The sequence below is a fragment of the Rhodnius prolixus genome, unplaced genomic scaffold, assembly GCF_049639745.1.
Source record: "Rhodnius prolixus isolate KJV_2025 unplaced genomic scaffold, Rpr scaffold_8, whole genome shotgun sequence".
Classification (NCBI taxonomy): Eukaryota; Metazoa; Arthropoda; class Insecta; order Hemiptera; family Reduviidae; genus Rhodnius; species Rhodnius prolixus.
In genome coordinates, this window is record NW_027411593.1 from 6,594,069 (window position 1) to 6,613,776 (window position 19,708).

Sequence of the window (19,708 nt, forward strand, 5' to 3'; positions counted from 1 at the left end):
GTTAACAGTTAAGGGGATGTTATCAGTGAATTTGAATGAATACATGGTTTACTCTTATCTAGTCCTATATTCATCCCAGAGAGGGTTTAACTGTCCCATTGAAGCAATCAATAAATTTTAAAGAATCGTTTGGGAAATAGTTCCACAATCGCCAGCATTAGTGGTGTTGTAAACTTGAAATAACGGGATTTTATAAGTCAATTTACAGTATAGTTTTCAAACGATATATTTTTTTTTCGCTTACATTATCGTAGACCCTTTATTATACTATATATTTTATAATACACCGTTGATTTCAGCAAAAGGGCGTCTTACGTTCATATTGCTGAAAAAAAAAAGAAAAAATTAAGGTAATAAAGTGAATGTCTCTGCTCTCTGTTGGTGCAGAGACGAACTAAATTGTTGATAATTGAATTAGAACACCATTGTTAAGTTTGACAGTTCTGTTGATGAAATACTTAATTTTCTAAGCATTTTTTATGAAATAAATGATGATGAAAATCTTTGATTTTCCAGAAAAAAAAAATTAAGCGTGTAAAAGACATGTTTCAGCAATTTACCAAGTATTAGTTTGGTTACTTCTTATAATTGCGGTGTTGAGAAGGAATCAGTTAATAAAGGGACCAGCCACTTCTTGAGGGATTTTAGCTTATAGTTTTTTTTTTTTTGAGATATTCTAGATTCTCAAAATACAGATCATAGATAAAAGATAGCTTTATAATTTTTGTAGATGACCTCAAATTCTTCTTTTTAAAAAAATAATAATAATGTTCAACGAAATTTTAATTTTAAAAACTTGAAACGATAGCAGTGCTTGTGAGTCTTATTATGAAGCTGGAAATAAATGTTTTAGAAGCTACGTTTGAAATATGATTCACCAGTTTGAGATCCAAGATATACTCACTCGTGCGGCATGTGGGCTCGCTATGTGAACAGCTGGCCTGAACTATGTTCTTTGTTGTAGAGTAATAAACAAAATTTATTAAAGTACCTTCTCCGTACTAACTTAACTTCATTGTGAGTCCCATCTTTTCAGAGAATACCTTGCTTAACGTACATACAAGAGCATCGCAGACTTTTCAGAGAGAAAAAAAAAAAACAGAACCCTCTTCACTATTTTAAAGCAGGCTAATAAAGATGTCCTTTAGTTGTTGTTTTTTCCTCTTAACTTCAACATCCAAAACCAAAATTGGTTATGTTTATTTTATGTTGACAGGTAATGCGGTGGTGTATGAGCCAGTTATTAATGTTTAGTGATGTTGGATGGCTATGGCCTCCTTGTTAGTTGGTTCATGCTGGCCTCACTCGTCAAGGTTACTGCTGACACTAGGACAGACAAACAAGGTAAGGCGACAAAAAAAAAGTATGTATTTTGTTGATCTTGATGATCTTTTAATAATAATTGTTAAAGAGCGGATAGTTTAAAAATGTATAATGTTGAGATTCACCGAAAGAAGATGTTGGAATACAAAAAATTAGTATGGTAAGTTGTGGGCTTCACAAATTTTTCATTTGTAAAGATTGGGTTCAGAAAAGGTCGAAATGGTTACCGGAACCTTACACCTCTAATCCCAAGGTTGCAGCAAAGTTTTGTACAAAGTTTGTGTTGTAATATAAGTTGGCAAATCGTCTGTTAGTCTCTCCATTCTTTTCAGTCTGGATGTTGAGTGTTCCAAGTTAGCCGTTTGTTCCTAACCCACGATATTGTTCTATGTGAGTAGTAGGATGCCAATACCATTGAATTTAACACCAGAACAATTAGAGTACTGGAGTATAAAAATGGTTTGAAATACACCATGTTCATTAATTATTTATCTTCCACTTTTTTACACCACTCTTTTATTATGAACAAATGTTTTTTTTTTGAAAGTGTCCAGAAGCCGAGATATAGATTCAATAATGAGAAGGGAGTATAGTAATATCATCAGCAAAGATCCAAGTTATTGTACTAGGATGCAAAGGAAATCTGTAATGTAAAAATAGTGTATAAAATAGATCCCAAAATACTTCCCACCGGAACTCCTGCTTTCACATCAAAGCAGGGAGAAAAGGATGTACCTTGAGGGACTTCTGGGGGGGAAAAAAACCCGGTCTCTAAGGCGTGACTTAAGGAAGAGGAAATAGGTATGGGGTAGACTGCCTTTGACTTTTGGCAGTAGCCTGGGATGCCAATCCTGAGAGACTTCGAGGAAATCTTATTGTTTCTTCTCAAAGGAGAAGAAATAAAAGTCCAAACTCTGATGATCAACCTACTTAACGATAAGTTTCTCAAATTAACACATAAAAGGCGAAGGCCCTACCTATCTAATCGTTACGCAAAACATCTTAGCTGTAAGGGTTTCGTCCCTAAACTTTTATTGCGATAATTAAGCGAACGTAAATATCTTAAAATAAATTTAATGTCATTACCTTTTCTTTCCTCTCTAATTACTCAAGAAAGTAATTAATTTAATTGATTAATAAATTAAAATGTTTCATAAAAAAAATAGCTGAAACTTAAAAGCATCGTCTTGATAAATTTATTAGCTTTCTTGAGTAAATAAAAAGACCTGCAAGCTAGAAAGTATAAATTTGTCTCTCTTTATTTATTAAAGTAACTTTTATGAACAAGGAATGGGCAAGGTCTAACCTGTAAAGTAAAATAACCTGTAAAAGACTATTTGTCAAAGCTCTTGTTTATGTGAGCATTACTTTTTTTTCCAGTGAAGCTAATTAGTTAATTTTTTAGTTAATTATATTTGTTTAATAATTTTTATTTATTTGAGTAACTTTTAAAATTAAATAATTTAATTTATCATGATAGATAGGGTCATGATGGATACACTGTTTGTGGCAACGCTAAGTAGGGTGCCGAAGCACAAAGGAGAACAACAGACTTGTCAAGGAGTAGTACTTTTCGGATACGCTGAACATTTTACCATGGCCCATTGGGTCACTGAAATAAATGATCCTTTATTGGGAGAGGATTTCGCCGATATGAACCATTCCCAAGATTTGGCCAGTGAAGTACTTGTAACATGTCTCGCTTAACCTATAACGATAGTCATGCTGTGAAAGATTACTGTATAAGGCGCGCGAACACGCCTACACCCAGATGCTAAGGTGCCCAAGTGGGCGCTGTAAGAAGTAATAGTAAACAAAAAAAATAGAGAAAAAGAGGGAGGTACTTACCCTTTGGTGCAAGGAACGATATGCGTGAGGTATGTTGACGAGATGCCTGAGAAGCGATGATAGGGAAAGGAAGCTGTGGAGCGGAAGCGGGTGTATATGTTTGTGTAAGTGTGTGTGTGTGTGTGTGTGTTGAGCTCTGAGAAAGGTAGGCAAACTGAGAAGTGAGGTAAGCGGAAGAGTAAAGGGGAATAGTGCAATAATGCACTAGATGCGGTTGAGGGAAGATTAATAGTGCAATAGATGCGTGTAGATGCGGACTGCTAGGTGTCAGCGGCAGTGAAGCGTAGCGAGTTGAGATGCGTTTAGAAGAACACCAAAAGCAGACAGCAGAAGCGTAGGATGCAATGCCCCACAGAGAAGCACTAGGCGTCAGCGGAAGTTATGCGTAACAGGCGGAGATGGTTAAAGTTAGCGAAAGCTTAATTAGCAAAGAAGCGTCTGAAGCAATGGCTAGCAGGGAACTGTACAGACTGAAAGAGCGACCACATGGTCCGAAAGGAAGTAGTGGGGCAAAGGGTCTAGAATATAGACACACAAATAAAGGAAATAGAAGCTATAAGTAGTGACGCATTTGGCATAAGAAAAGGAAACAAGTTGAGATAGATAGAAAGTTGAAGAGAATAAAAAGGTGTAAAATAATAACATAATAATAAGCGATACGAAATATGTAGAAAGAAGGAAATTAAGACGGATGCGTACATTAGTACGTGCGCGGGCGCGAGGCTGACCCGCGGGAGTCGGAAGCTAGCCAAACTGGCCGAAGGTCCTCGGTCACGACCGAACACAGGGTATTGCTTCTTGAGTTAGTAAACTAGCTGAGGAATCTGTTTTTTAAGAAAATATGGGCAGAGGGATGAAACTGCATTCCATCTTCTTGGAGAATGCTGGAATTAAGCTTGCATCGATTTTATTTTATGTTCGGTGTCTCTGTTGACTAGGAGCTGAACTGGGATTCTACAAGTATTTCCTCTGCTCAGATTGGCCTAAATACCCACTTACCTTCTTATGGAGACCCTGATTCTAGATTCGATTAAATTTATGGGCACGTGTCATATCATTAATTTTAACTCCTGTAAATTTCAAAAAAGAACATGTTGCCAAAACTACGAATTTGAACAAAATCATTGCCCTTAAGTGGTTGAGGTTTTTCACAATTTTCTTTTATTTGGAAAAAAGTTTCCATGAAAATTAATCTAGCGGAATTATGTAAGTGACAGTAAGGGACAATCGTGTGAACGTTTCATGCAGGGTTTGGTTTTCAACTAAAGAAACATGTTTAAATTACGGGAAAAATAGAGGACGTGAAATAATATTCTGTGAAAAACCCCACTATTGATTTTGAGTCTGAATCTTTGGGTAGTAGATCCAAATTAGAAAGGGTATTCGTTACCAATAAGAACGCGCACATTATGGCAACGGTCCAGGATCAAGGAAGAGAGAGAAATAGTCCAGGGTTTGTAATCAGGTTTGCCTTAGATTCGCCCCCCAAGTTTCAGATAGAGTCCAAGGCCGGTCGATTGCTAGGCTCCATTTTACTTCTTGAGTAGTCTTACTGGTTCTCCCAACGCTCCCTCAGGCCCACCCCAATCCTAAACTTTACCCGTTTTACACAACTAAGTTTAAACACGCTCTAGTGAATACCGCTGCAAGCTACTTATTACCCAATCAGTACGGTTGTATTCATTACTAAAGTATTCCTGCATCAATCCACAGTCTTCCACACTGAGCTATGAAATCAACCCTGCCAATATTTTGTCTTAACTTTATATTTTACTGAAGCAATACTGTTTGTTATTATTAATTAACTCTAACAGTTTCTAGAAGCCATTTTCTATGTTCTATATTTTACTATTTTCAAAGTTCTAACTTACAATTTTTCTTCGAAGGGCGTATTTTTATTTGCACATTAAATCAGCATTATTATATAGTTTGTAAAACTGTACATTGCATTGAAAACACACTCCAAATATTTAAGAAAAGTCAACTACAAGTACTCCACGAGGACTGCCCTAAAACGAATTTTTATTTATTTTTGAACTATAAATTTGAATCTATGTGTACGTTAAAGTACTTAGTTCATACAGGAAATTAAAGAATCCCATATTAGAGAAAATACCATTTTCTAGGTAAATAAAAGGAAAAATATTTGGCACCGCTTTCAAGAAATTAAACCAGCTTCTGTGCGCCTGACAGTCAAAGCTATTAGAGGCAGATGGTGCTTGCAAAGCTCTAAGGATGCCTTAGGCGGGATCGCCTTACGGGTGAGAACAGTATACAGGGTCTGTAAAGAAAGAACGTTGGCAAAGGCAGAGTAAAAAAAAAAATTCCCTGTTTTCTTGAAAAGAAAACTAGAATAGACAGGAAAATTAACTAGAATGGAACGGAAAATAAAGTAGAAACACACACAAAAAGCAATGGGAAACATAGTACAGCCTATGCCATCTAGCGGGAATTTCGGTTAACAATGGTCACGAATATTTGTTTTTTTTTTGTTTTACAAAATATGACTGGGTCATTCTTGCTGGAAATATAAGTACACGATGATTTTTTCACCACCTTAACATGGAGCTTTATCCCCCACCTGACATTTTTCAGATTTTCATCCTTTATCAGAGATTAATAATCACAGTAGCGTAAACAGAATTTGACTTCCATTTTTTTTTTTTTTTTAATCGCTAAGCATCAGCCTAGCACAGCTCCTACAGATAAACTATACAGTTATGTATTCATCTTTAAGTAGTAGAGTTGTTTATTAGAATACAGTAATTGATAGCAAATGTCGGGTGTAACAGAAGTAGTAAAAATAGAATCCAAAATATCTTTACCTAGTTTTGAGGCCAATACGAAAGTATATAACCACGGTGGCCCTATTTTGGAAAATGAAAGTTAATTTACAACAGAAAAGTATCGAATTTGGTTCCAGTTCGTCTAGATTTCTAAATTATTTGTCACTGTTATCTAGTTTTGAGGCCAATACGAAAGTATATAACCACGGTGGCCTTATTTTGGAATGTAGAAGGCAAATTACAACGGAAAAGTATGGAATTTGGTTTCAGTTCGTCCAGATTTCCATTTGTTTTGACTCTGTCATCTAGTATTAAGGCCAATGCTAAAATATCTAAACAGGGTGGCCTTCTTTTGGAAAATACAAGGTAAATTACAACAGAAAAATACCGAATTGGGTTCCAGTTCGTCTAGATTTCTAAATCATTTGTCACTGTTATCTAGTTTTGAGGCCAATACGAAAGTATATAACCACGATGGCCTTATTTTGGAAAGTAGAAGGTAAATTACAACGGAAAAGTATGGAATTTGGTTCCAATTCGTCCAGATGTCCATTTGATTTGACTCTGTCATCTAGTATTAAGGCCAATGCTAAAATATCTAAACAGGGTGGCCTTCTTTTGGAAAATACAAGGTAAATTACAACAGAAAAATGCCGAATTGGGTTCCAGTTCGTCTAGATTTCTAAATCATTTGTCACTGTTATCTAGTTTTGAGGCCAATACGAAAGTATATAACCACGGTGGCCTTATTTTGGAATGTAGAAGGCAAATTACAACGGAAAAGTATGGAATTTGGTTCCAGTTCGTCCAGATTTCCATTTGTTTTGACAGGGTCATCTAGTATTAAGGCCAATGCTAAAATATCTAAACAGGGTGGCCTTCTTTTGGAAAATACAAGGTAAATTACAACAGAAAAATACCGAATTGGGTTCCAGTTCGTCCAGATTTCCATTTGTTTTGACAGGGTCATCTAGTATTAAGGCCAATGCTAAAATATCTAAACACGGTAGCCTTATTTTGGAAAGCAGAAGGTAAATTTACAACGGAGAAGTATTGAATTTGGTTTCAGTTCGCCTAGATTTCCACTTGTTTTGTTTCGGTTTTCTAGTTTTAAGACCAAAGCTAAGACATCTTAACACCGTGGCCTTATTTTGGAAAGCAGAAGGTAAATTTACAACGGAGAAGTATCGAATTTGGTTCCAGTTCGTCCATATTTCCAGTTGTTTTGTTTCGGTTTTCTAGTTTTAAGACCAAAGCTAAGACATCTTAACACCGTGGCCTTATTTTAGAAAGCAGAAGGTAAATTTACAACGGAGGAGTATCGAATTTGGTTCCAGTTCGTCCAGATTTCCACTTGTTTTGTTTCGGTTTTCTAGTTTTAAGACCAAAGCTAAGACATCTTAACACCGTGGCCTTATTTTGGAAAGTAGAAGGCAAATTACAACGTAAAAGTATGGAATTTGGTTCCAGTTCGCCTAGATTTCCAATTGTTTTGTCTTTGTCATCTAGTTTTGAGGCCAATACGAAAGTATATAACCACGATGGCCTTATTTTGGAATGTAGAAGGTAAATTACAACGGAAAAGTATGGAATTTTGTTCCAGTTCGTCCAGATTTCCATTTGTTTTGACTCTGTCATCTAGTATTAGGGCCAATGCTAAAATATCTAAACAGGGTGGCCTTATTTTGGAAAATGAAACTTAATTTACAACAGAAAAGTATCGAATTTTCTTCCAGTTCGTCTAGATTTCTAAATCATTTGTCACTGTTATCTAATTTTGAGGCCAATACGAAAGTATATAACCACGGTGGCCTTATTTTGGAATGTAGAAGGCAAATTACAACGGAAAAGTATGGAATTTGGTTCAAGTTCGTCCATATTTCCAGTTGTTTTGTTTCGATTTTCTAGTTTTAAGACCAAAGCTAAGACATCTTAACACCGTGGCCTTATTTTGGAAAGCAGTAGGTAAATTTACAACGGAGATGTATCGAATTTAGTTCCAGTTCGTCTAGATTTCCACTTGTTTTGTTTCGGTTTTCTAGTTCTAAGACCAAAGCTAAGACATCATAACACCGTGGCCTTATTTTGGAAAGTAGAAGGCAAATTACAACGGAAAAGTATGGAATTTGGTTCCAGTTCGCCTAGATTTCCAATTGTTTTTTCTTTGTCATCTAGTTTTGAGGCCAATACGAAATTATATAACCACGGTGGCCTTCTTTAGGAAAATAGAAGTTAATTTACAACAGAAAAGTATCGAATTTGGTTCCAGTTGGTCTAGATTTCTAAATTATTTGTCACTGTTATCTAGTTTTGAGGCCAATACGAAAATATATAACCACGGTGGCCTTATTTTGGAATGTAGAAGGCAAATTACAACGGAAAAGTATGGAATTTGGTTCAAGTTCGTCCATAATTCCAGTTGTTTTGACTCTGTCATCTAGTATTAAGGCCAATGCTAAAATATCTAAACAGGGTGGCCTTCTTTTGGAAAATACAAGGTAAATTACAACAGAAAAATACCGAATTGGGTTCCAGTTCGTCCAGATTTCCATTTGTTTTGACAGGGTCATCTAGTATTAAGGCCAATGCTAAAATATCTAAACACGGTAGCCTTATTTTGGAAAGCAGAAGGTAAATTTACAACGGAGAAGTATTGAATTTGGTTTCAGTTCGCCTAGATTTCCACTTGTTTTGTTTCGGTTTTCTAGTTTTAAGACCAAAGCTAAGACATCTTAACACCGTGGCCTTATTTTGGAAAGCAGAAGGTAAATTTACAACGGAGAAGTATCGAATTTGGTTCCAGTTCGTCCATATTTCCAGTTGTTTTGTTTCGGTTTTCTAGTTTTAAGACCAAAGCTAAGACATCTTAACACCGTAGCCTTATTTTAGAAAGCAGAAAGTAAATTTACAACGGAGAAGTATCGAATTTGGTTCCAGTTCGTCCAGATTTCCACTTGTTTTGTTTCGGTTTTCCAGTTTTAAGACCAAAGCTAAGACATCTTAACACCGTGGCCTTATTTTGGAAAGTAGAAGGCAAATTACAACGTAAAAGTATGGAATTTGGTTCCAGTTCGTCCAGATTTCCATTTGTTTTGACTCTGTGATCTAGTATTAAGGCCAATGCTAAAATATCTAAACAGGGTGGCCTTATTTTGGAAAATACAAGGTAAATTACAACAGAAAAATACCAAATTGGGTTCCAGTTCGTCTAGATTTCTAAATTATTTGTCACTGTTATCTAGTTTTGAGGCCAATACGAAAGTATATAAACACGGTGGCCTTATTTTGGAATGTAGAAGGCAAATTACAACGGAAAAGTATGGAATTTTGTTCCAGTTCGTCCAGATTTCCATTTGTTTTGACTCTGTCATCTAGTATTAAGGCCAATGCTAAAACATCTAAACAGGGTGGCCTTCTTTTGGAAAATACAAGGTAAATTACAACAGAAAAATACCGAATTGGGTTCCAGTTCGTCTAGATTTCTAAATCATTTGTCACTGTTATCTAGTTTTGAGGCCAATACGAAAGTATATAACCACGGTGGCCTTATTTTGGAAAAATAGAAGGTAAATTACAACGGAAAAGTATGGAATTTGGTTCCAATTCGTCCAGATGTCCATTTGATTTGACTCTGTCATCTAGTATTAAGGCCAATGCTAAAATATCTAAACAGGGTGGCCTTCTTTTGGAAAATACAAGGTAAATTACAACAGAAAAATGCCGAATTGGGTTCCAGTTCGTCTAGATTTCTAAATCATTTGTCACTGTTATCTAGTTTTGAGGCCAATACGAAAGTATATAACCACGGTGGCCTTATTTTGGAATGTAGAAGGCAAATTACAACGGAAAAGTATGGAATTTTGTTCCAGTTCGTCCAGATTTCCATTTGTTTTGACAGGGTCATCTAGTATTAAGGCCAATGCTAAAATATTTAAACACGGTAGCCTTATTTTGGCAAGCAGAAGGTAAATTTACAACGGAGAAGTATTGAATTTGGTTTCAGTTCGCCTAGATTTCCACTTGTTTTGTTTCGGTTTTCTAGTTTTAAGACCAAAGCTAAGACATCATAACACTGTGGCCTTATTTTGGCAAGCAGAAGGTAAATTTACAACGGTGAAGTATCGAATTTGGTTCCAGTTCGTCCATATTTCCAGTTGTTTTGTTTCGGTTTTCTAGTTTTAAGACCAAAGCTAAGACATCTTAACACCGTGGCCTTTTTTTAGAAAGCAGAAGGTAAATTTACAACGGAGAAGTATCGAATTTGGTTCCAGTTCGTCCAGATTTCCACTTGTTTTGTTTCGGTTTTCTAGTTTTAAGACCAAAGCTAAGACATCTTAACACCGTCGCCTTATTTTGGAAAGTAGAAGGCAAATTACAACGGAAAAGTATGGAATTTGGTTCCAGTTCGCCTAGATTTCCAATTGTTTTCTCTTTGTCATCTAGTTTTGAGGCCAATACGAAATTATATAACCACGGTGGCCTTCTTTAGGAAAATAGAAGTTAATTTACAACAGAAAAGTATCGAATTTGGTTCCAGTTCGTCTAGATTTCTAAATTATTTGTCACTGTTATCTAGTTTTGAGGCCAATACGAAAGTATATAACCACGGTGGCCTTATTTTGGAAAGTAGAAGGCAAATTACAACGGAAACGTATGGAATTTTGTTCCAGTTCCTCCAGATTTCCATTTGTTTTGACTCTGTCATCTAGTATTAAGGCCAATGCTAAAATATCTAAACAGGGTGGCCTTCTTTTGGAAAATACAAGGTAAATTACAACAGAAAAATACCGAATTTGGTATTAGTTCGTCTAGATTTCTAAATCATTTGTCACTGTTATCTAGTTTTGAGGCCAATACGAAAGTATATAACCACAGTGGCCTTATTTTGTAATGTAGAAGGCAAATTACAACGGAAAAGTATGGAATTTTGTTCCAGTTCGTCCAGATTTCCATTTGTTTTGACTCTGTCATCTAGTATTAAGACCAATGCTAAAATATCTAAACACGGTAGCCTTATTTAGGAAAATACAAGGTAAATTACAACAGAAAAATACCGAATTGGGTTCCAGTTCGTCTAGATTTCCAATTGTTTTCTCTTTGTCATCTAGTTTTGAGGCCAATACTAAATTATATAACCACGGTGGCCTTCTTTAGGAAAATAGAAGTTAATTTACAACAGAAAAGTATCGAATTTGGTTCCAGTTCGTCTAGATTTCTAAATCATTTGTCAATGTTATCTAGTTTTGAGGCCAATACGAAAGTATATAACCACGGTGGCCTTATTTTGGAATGTAGAAGGCAAATTACAACGGAAAAGTATGGAATTTTGTTCCAGTTCGTCCAGATTTCCATTTGTTTTGACTCTGTCATCTAGTATTAAGGCCAATGCTAAAATATCTAAACACGGTAGCCTTATTTAGGAAAATACAAGGTAAATTACAACAGAAAAATACCGAATTGGGTTCCAGTTCTTCTAGATTTCCAATTGTTTTCTCTTTGTCATCTAGTTTTGAGGGCAATACGAAATTATATAACCACGGTGGCCTTCTTTAGGAAAATAGAAGTTAATTTACAACAGAAAAGTATGGAATTTGGTTCCAGCTCGTCCAGATTTCCATTTGTTTTGACTCTGTCATCTAGTATTAAGGCCAATGCTAAAATATCTAAACACGGTAGCCTTATTTAGGAAAATACAAGGTAAATTACAACAGAAAAATACCGAATTGGGTTCCAGCTCGCCTAGATTTCCAATTGTTTTGTTTCGGTTTTCTAGTGTTAAGACCAAAGCTAAGACATCTTAACACCGTGGCATTTTTTGGAAAGCAGAAGGTAAATTTAAAACGGAGAAGTATCGAATTTGGTTCCAGTTCGTCCAGATTTCCACTTGTTTTGTTTCGGTTATCTAGTTTTAAGACCAAAGCTAAGACATCTTAACACCGTGGCCTTATTTTGGAAAGTAGAAGGCAAATTACAACGGAAAAGTATGGAATTTGGTTCCAGTTCGTCTAGATTTCTAAATCATTTGTCAATGTTATCTAGTTTTGAGGCCAATACGAAAGTATATAACCACGGTGGCCTTATTTTGGAATGTAGAAGGCAAATTACAACGGAAAAGTATGGAATTTTGTTCCAGTTCGTCCAGATTTCCATTTGTTTTGACTCTGTCATCTAGTATTAAGGCCAATGCTAAAATATCTAAACACGGTAGCCTTATTTAGGAAAATACAAGGTAAATTACAACAGAAAAATACCGAATTGGGTTCCAGTTCGTCTAGATTTCCAATTGTTTTCTCTTTGTCATCTAGTTTTGAGGGCAATACGAAATTATATAACCACGGTCGCCTTCTTTAGGAAAATAGAAGTTAATTTACAACAGAAAAGTATGGAATTTGGTTCCAGCTCGTCCAGATTTCCATTTGTTTTGACTCTGTCATCTAGTATTAAGGCCAATGCTAAAATATCTAAACACGGTAGCCTTATTTAGGAAAATACAAGGTAAATTACAACAGAAAAATACCGAATTGGGTTCCAGCTCGCCTAGATTTCCAATTGTTTTGTTTCGGTTTTCTAGTTTTAAGACCAAAGCTAAGACATCTTAACACCGTGGCCTTTTTTGGAAAGCAGAAGGTAAATTTACAACGGAGATGTATCGAATTTGGTTCCAGTTCGTCCAGATTTCCAGTTGTTTTGTTTCGGTTTTCTAGTTTTAAGACCAAAGCTAAGACATCTTAACGCCGTGGCCTTATTTTGGAAAGTAGAAGGCAAATTGCAACGGAAAAGTATGGAATTTGGTTCCAGTTCACCTAGATTTCCAATTGTTTTATCTTTGTCATCTAGTTTTGAGGCCAATACGAAATTATATAACCACGGTGGCCTTCTTTAGGAAAATAGAAGTTAATTTACAACAAAAAAGTATCGAATTTGGTTCCAGTTCGTCTAGATTTCTAAATTATTTGTCACTGTTATCTAGTTTTGAGGCCAATACGAAAGTATATAACCACGGTGGCCTTATTTTGGAAAGCAGAAGGCAAATTACAACGGAATAGTATGGAATTTTGTTCCAGTTCGTCCAGATTTCTATTTGTTTTGACAGGGTCATCTAGTATTAAGGCCAATGCTAAAATATCTAAACACGGTAGCCTTATTTTGGAAAATACAAGGTAAATTACAACAGAAAAATACCGAATTGGGTTCCAGCTCGCCTAGATTTCCAATTGTTTTGTCTTTGTCATCTAGTTTTGAGGCCAATACGAAATTATATAACCACGGTGGCCTTCTTTAGGAAAATAGAAGTTAATTTACAACAGTAAAGTATCGAATTTGGTTCAAGTTCGTCCATATTTCCAGTTGTTTTGTTTCGGTTTTCTAGTTTTAAGACCAAAGCTAAGACATCTTAACACCGTGGCCTTATTTTGGAAAGCAGAAGGTAAATTTACAACGGAGATGTATCGAATTTCCAGTTCGTCTAGATTTCTAAATCATTTGTCACTGTTATCTAGTTTTAAGACCAAAGCTAAAACATCTTAACACCGTGGCCTTATTTTGGAATGTAGAAGGGAAATTACAACGGAAAAGTATGGAATTTTTTTCCAGTTCGTCCAGATTTCCATTTGTTTTGACTCTGTCATCTAGTATTAAGGCCAATGCTAAAATATGTAAACAGGGCGGCCTTCTTTTGGAAAATACAAGGTAAATCAACAGAAAAATACCGAATTGGGTTCCAGTTCGTCTAGATTTCTAAATCATTGGTCACTGTTCTCTAGTTTTGAGGCCAATACGAAAGTATATAACCACGGTGGCCTTATTTTGGAAAAATAGAAGGTAAATTACAACGGAAAAGTATGGAATTTTGTTCCAATTCGTCCAGATGTCCATTTGATTTGACTCTGTCATCTAGTATTAAGGCCAATGCTAAAATATCTAAACAGGGTGGCCTTCTTTTGGAAAATACAAGGTAAATTACAACAGAAAAATGCCGAATTGGGTTCCAGTTCGTCTAGATTTCTAAATCATTTGTCACTGTTATCTAGTTTTGAGGCCAATACGAAAGTATATAACCACGGTGGCCTTATTTTGGAATGTAGAAGGCAAATTACAACGGAAAAGTATGGAATTTTGTTCCAGTTCGTCCAGATTTCCATTTGTTTTGACAGGGTCATCTAGTATTGAGGCCAATGCTAAAATATTTAAACACGGTAGCCTTATTTTGGCAAGCAGAAGGTAAATTTACAACGGAGAAGTATTGAATTTGGTTTCAGTTCGCCTAGATTTCCACTTGTTTTGTTTCGGTTTTCTAGTTTTAAGACCAAAGCTAAGACATCATAACACTGTGGCCTTATTTTGGCAAGCAGAAGGTAAATTTACAACGGAGAAGTATCGAATTTGGTTCCAGTTCGTCCATATTTCCAGTTGTTTTGTTTCGGTTTTCTAGTTTTAAGACCAAAGCTAAGACATCTTAACACCGTGGCCTTATTTTAGAAAGCAGAAGGTAAATTTACAACGGAGAAGTATCGAATTTGGTTCCAGTTCGTCCAGATTTCCACTTGTTTTGTTTCGGTTTTCTAGTTTTAAGACCAAAGCTAAGACATCTTAACACCGTCGCCTTATTTTGGAAAGTAGAAGGCAAATTACAACGGAAAAGTATGGAATTTGGTTCCAGTTCGCCTAGATTTCCATTTGTTTTGACTCTGTCATCTAGTATTAAGACCAATGCTAAAATATCTAAACAGGGTGGCCTTCTTTTGGAAAATAGAAGTTAATTTACAACAGAAAAGTATCGAATTTGGTTCAAGTTCGTCCAGATTTCCAGTTGTTTTGTTTCGGTTTTCTAGTTTTAAGACCAAAGCTAAGACGTCTTAACACCGTGGCCTTATTTTGGAAAGCAGAAGGTAAATTTACAACGGAGAAGTATCGAATTTGGTTCCAGTTCGTCCAGATTTCCACTTGTTTTGTTTCGGTTTTCTAGTTTTAAGACCAAAGCTAAGACATCTTAACACCGTGGCCTTATTTTGGAAAGCAGAAGGTAAATTTACAACGGAGAAGGATCGAATTTGGTTCCAGTTCGTCCAGATTTCCACTTGTTTTGTTTCGGTTTTCTAGTTTTAAGACCAAAGCTAAGACATCATAACACCGTGGCCTTATTTTGGAAAGCAGAAGGTAAATTTACAACGGAAAAGTATGGAATTTGGTTCCAGTTCTTCCAGATTTCCATTTGTTTTGACTCTGTCATCTAGTATTAAGGCCAATAAGAAATTATATAACCACGGTGGCCTTCTTTAGGAAAATAGAAGTTAATGTACAACAGAAAAGTATCGAATTTGGTTCCAGTTCGTCCAGATTTTCACTTGTTTTGTTTCGGTTTTCTAGTTTTAAGACCAAAGCTAAGACATCTTATCACCGTGGCCTTATTTTGGAATGTAGAAGGCAAATTACAACGGAAAAGTATGGAATTTTGTTCCAGTTCGTCCAGATTTCCATTTGTTTTGACTCTGTCATCTAGTATTAAGGCCAATGCTAAAATATCTAAACACGGTAGCCTTATTTAGGAAAATACAAGGTAAATTACAACAGAAAAATACCGAATTGGGTTCCAGTTCGTCTAGATTTCCAATTGTTTTCTCTTTGTCATCTAGTTTTGAGGCCAATACTAAATTATATAACCACGGTGGCCTTCTTTAGGAAAATAGAAGTTAATTTACAACAGAAAAGTATCGAATTTGGTTCCAGTTCGTCTAGATTTCTAAATCATTTGTCAATGTTATCTAGTTTTGAGGCCAATACGAAAGAATATAACCACGGTGGCCTTATTTTGGAATGTAGAAGGCAAATTACAACGGAAAAGTATGGAATTTTGTTCCAGTTCGTCCAGATTTCCATTTGTTTTGACTCTGTCATCTAGTATTAAGGCCAATGCTAAAATATCTAAACACGGTAGCCTTATTTAGGAAAATACAAGGTAAATTACAACAGAAAAATACCGAATTGGGTTCCAGTTCGTCTAGATTTCCAATTGTTTTCTCTTTGTCATCTAGTTTTGAGGGCAATACGAAATTATATAACCACGGTGGCCTTCTTTAGGAAAATAGAAGTTAATTTACAACAGAAAAGTATGGAATTTGGTTCCAGCTCGTCCAGATTTCCATTTGTTTTGACTCTGTCATCTAGTATTAAGGCCAATGCTAAAATATCTAAACACGGTAGCCTTATTTAGGAAAATACAAGGTAAATTACAACAGAAAAATACCGAATTGGGTTCCAGCTCGCCTAGATTTCCAATTGTTTTGTTTCGGTTTTCTAGTGTTAAGACCAAAGCTAAGACATCTTAACACCGTGGCCTTTTTTGGAAAGCAGAAGGTAAATTTACAACGGAGAAGTATCGAATTTGGTTCCAGTTCGTCCAGATTTCCACTTGTTTTGTTTCGGTTATCTAGTTTTAAGACCAAAGCTAAGACATCTTAACACCGTGGCCTTATTTTGGAAAGTAGAAGGCAAATTACAACGGAAAAGTATGGAATTTGGTTCCAGTTCGTCTAGATTTCTAAATCATTTGTCAATGTTATCTAGTTTTGAGGCCAATACGAAAGTATATAACCACGGTGGCCTTATTTTGGAATGTAGAAGGCAAATTACAACGGAAAAGTATGGAATTTTGTTCCAGTTCGTCCAGATTTCCATTTGTTTTGACTCTGTCATCTAGTATTAAGGCCAATGCTAAAATATCTAAACACGGTAGCCTTATTTAGGAAAATACAAGGTAAATTACAACAGAAAAATACCGAATTGGGTTCCAGCTCGCCTAGATTTCCAATTGTTTTGTTTCGGTTTTCTAGTTTTAAGACCAAAGCTAAGACATCTTAACACCGTGGCCTTTTTTGGAAAGCAGAAGGTAAATTTACAACGGAGAAGTATCGAATTTGGTTCCAGTTCGTCCAGATTTCCGCTTGTTTTGTTTCGGTTTTCTAGTTTTAAGACCAAAGCTAAGACATCTTAACACCGTGGCCTTATTTTGGAAAGTAGAAGGCAAATTACAACGGAAAAGTATCGAATTTGGTTCAAGTTCGTCCATATTTCCAGTTGTTTTGTTTCGGTTTTCTAGTTTTAAGACCAACGCTAAGACATCTTAACACCGTGGCCTTATTTTGGAAAGCAGAAGGTAAATTTACAACGGAGATGTATCGAATTTGGTTCCAGTTCGTCCAGATTTCCACTTGTTTTGTTTCGGTTTTCTAGTTTTAAGACCAAAGCTAAGACATCTTAACGCCGTGGCCTTATTTTGGAAAGTAGAAGGCAAATTGCAACGGAAAAGTATGGAATTTGGTTCCAGTTCACCTAGATTTCCAATTGTTTTATCTTTGTCATCTAGTTTTGAGGCCAATACGAAATTATATAACCACGGTGGCCTTCTTTAGGAAAATAGAAGTTAATTTACAACAAAAAAGTATCGAATTTGGTTCCAGTTCGTCTAGATTTCTAAATTATTTGTCACTGTTATCTAGTTTTGAGGCCAATACGAAAGTATATAACCACGGTGGCCTTATTTTGGAATGTAGAAGGCAAATTACAACGGAAAAGTATGGAATTTGGTTCCAGTTCGTCCAGATTTCCATTTGTTTTGACAGGGTCATCTAGTATTAAGGCCAATGCTAAAATATCTAAACACGGTAGCCTTATTTTGGAAAATACAAGGTAAATTACAACAGAAAAATACCGAATTGGGTTCCAGTTCGCCTAGATTTCCAATTGTTTTGTCTTTGTCATCTAGTTTTGAGGCCAATACGAAATTATATAACCACGGTGGCCTTCTTTAGGAATATAGAAGTTAATTTACAACAGAAAAGTATCGAATTTGGTTCAAGTTCGTCCAGATTTCCAGTTGTTTTGTTTCGGTTTTCTAGTTTTAAGACCAAAGCTAAGACATCTTAACACCGTGGCCTTATTTTGGAAAGCAGAAGGTAAATTTACAACGGAGAAGTATCGAATTTGGTTCCAGTTCGTCCAGATTTCCACTTGTTTTATTTCGGTTTTCTAGTTTTAAGACCAAAGCTAAGACATCTTAACACCGTGGCCTTATTTTGGAAAGCAGAAGGTAAATTTACAACGGAGAAGTATCGAATTTGGTTCCAGTTCGTCTAGATTTCTAAATCATTTGTCACTGTTATCTAGTTTTGAGGCCAATACGAAATTATATAACCAAGGTGGCCTTCTTTAGGAATATAGAAGTTAATTTACAACAGAAAAGTATCGAATTTGGTTCAAGTTCGTCCAGATTTCCAGTTGTTTTGTTTCGGTTTGCTAGTTTTAAGACCAAAGCTAAGACATCTTAACACCGTGGCCTTATTTTGGAAAGCAGAAGGTAAATTTACAACGGAGAAGTATCGAATTTGGTTCCAGTTCGTCCAGATTTCCACTTGTTTGTTTTCGGTTTTCTAGTTTTAAGACCAAAGCTAAGACATCTTAACACCGTGGCCTTATTTTGGAAAGCAGAAGGTAAATTTACAACGGAGAAGTATCGAATTTGGTTCCAGTTCGTCAAGATTTCTAAATCATTTGTCACTGTTATCTAGTTTTGAGGCCAATACGAAAGTATATAACCACGGTGGCCTTATTTTGGAATGTAGAAGGCAAATTACAACGGAAAAGTATGGAATTTGGTTCCAGTTCGTTCAGATTTCCATTTGTTTTGACAGGGTCATCTAGTATTAAGGCCAATGCTAAAATATCTAAACACGGTAGCCTTATTTTGGAAAATACAAGGTAAATTACAACAGAAAAATACCGAATTGGGTTCCAGTTCGCCTAGATTTCCAATTGTTTTGTCTTTGTCATCTAGTTTTGACGCCAATACGAAATTATATAACCACGGTGGCCTTCTTTAGGAATATAGAAGTTAATTTACAACAGAAAAGTATCGAATTTGGTTCAAGTTCGTCCAGATTTCCAGTTGTTTTGTTTCGGTTTTCTAGTTTTAAGACCAAAGCTAAGACATCTTAACACCGTGGCCTTATTTTAGAAAGCAGAAGGTAAATTTACAACGGAGAAGTATCGACTTTGGTTCCAGTTCGTCCAGATTTCCACTTGTTTTGTTTCGGTTTTCTAGTTTTAAGACCAAAGCTAAGACATCTTAACACCGTGGCCTTATTTTGGAAAGCAGAAGGTAAATTTACAACGGAGAAGTATTGAATTTGGTTTCAGTTCGCCTAGATTTCCACTTCTTTTGTTACTGTCATCTAATTGTAAGACCATAGCTAAAATATCTAAACCCGGTGGCCTTATTTTGGAAAATGAAAGGTAAATTACAATGGAATAGTATTGAATTGGGTTCCAGTTCGCCTAGATTTTCACTGCTTTTGCCTCTGTTATTTAGTTTTAAGGCCAATACGAAAGTATATAACCACGGTGGCCTTATTTTGGAAAGTAGAAGGCAAATTACAACGGAAAAGTATGGAATTTGGTTCCAGTTCGTCCAGATTTCCATTTGTTTTGACTCTGTCATCTAGTATTAAGGCCAATGCTAAAATATCTAAACAGGGTGACCTTATTTTGGAAAATGTAAGATAAAATACGACGTAAAAGTATCGAATCGACTTGCAGTTCATGTCAGTCCAGGATGAGAACCGAAAAAAATTGGACACTTAAATTTAATTAAATTTTTGGAAAATCTGTTCTATAAAGTCGTATTTCCTGTTGATTGAAAATAAGGCAACCCGTGTGCAACATATATTTTTTTGCTATTTTCCGGCTTTTTGCTTATG

At 35.8% G+C, this 19,708-nt stretch overlaps 1 protein-coding gene across 7 annotated transcripts in view; it reads left to right on the forward strand.

Annotated features, from left to right (window-relative positions):
- LOC141450775 (ly6/PLAUR domain-containing protein 6B-like) overlaps positions 1-19,708 on the forward strand; it is a 325,478-nt gene that overhangs the window by 287,612 nt on the left and 18,158 nt on the right. For all 7 annotated transcript variants that reach the window (XM_074121571.1, XM_074121572.1, XM_074121570.1 and 4 more), the window contains one exon: positions 1,217-1,344. In XM_074121571.1, the coding sequence (XP_073977672.1) occupies positions 1,257-1,344 (88 nt within the window). In that variant the 5' untranslated portion in view covers positions 1,217-1,256. The remainder of the gene's footprint in view (positions 1-1,216; positions 1,345-19,708) is intronic.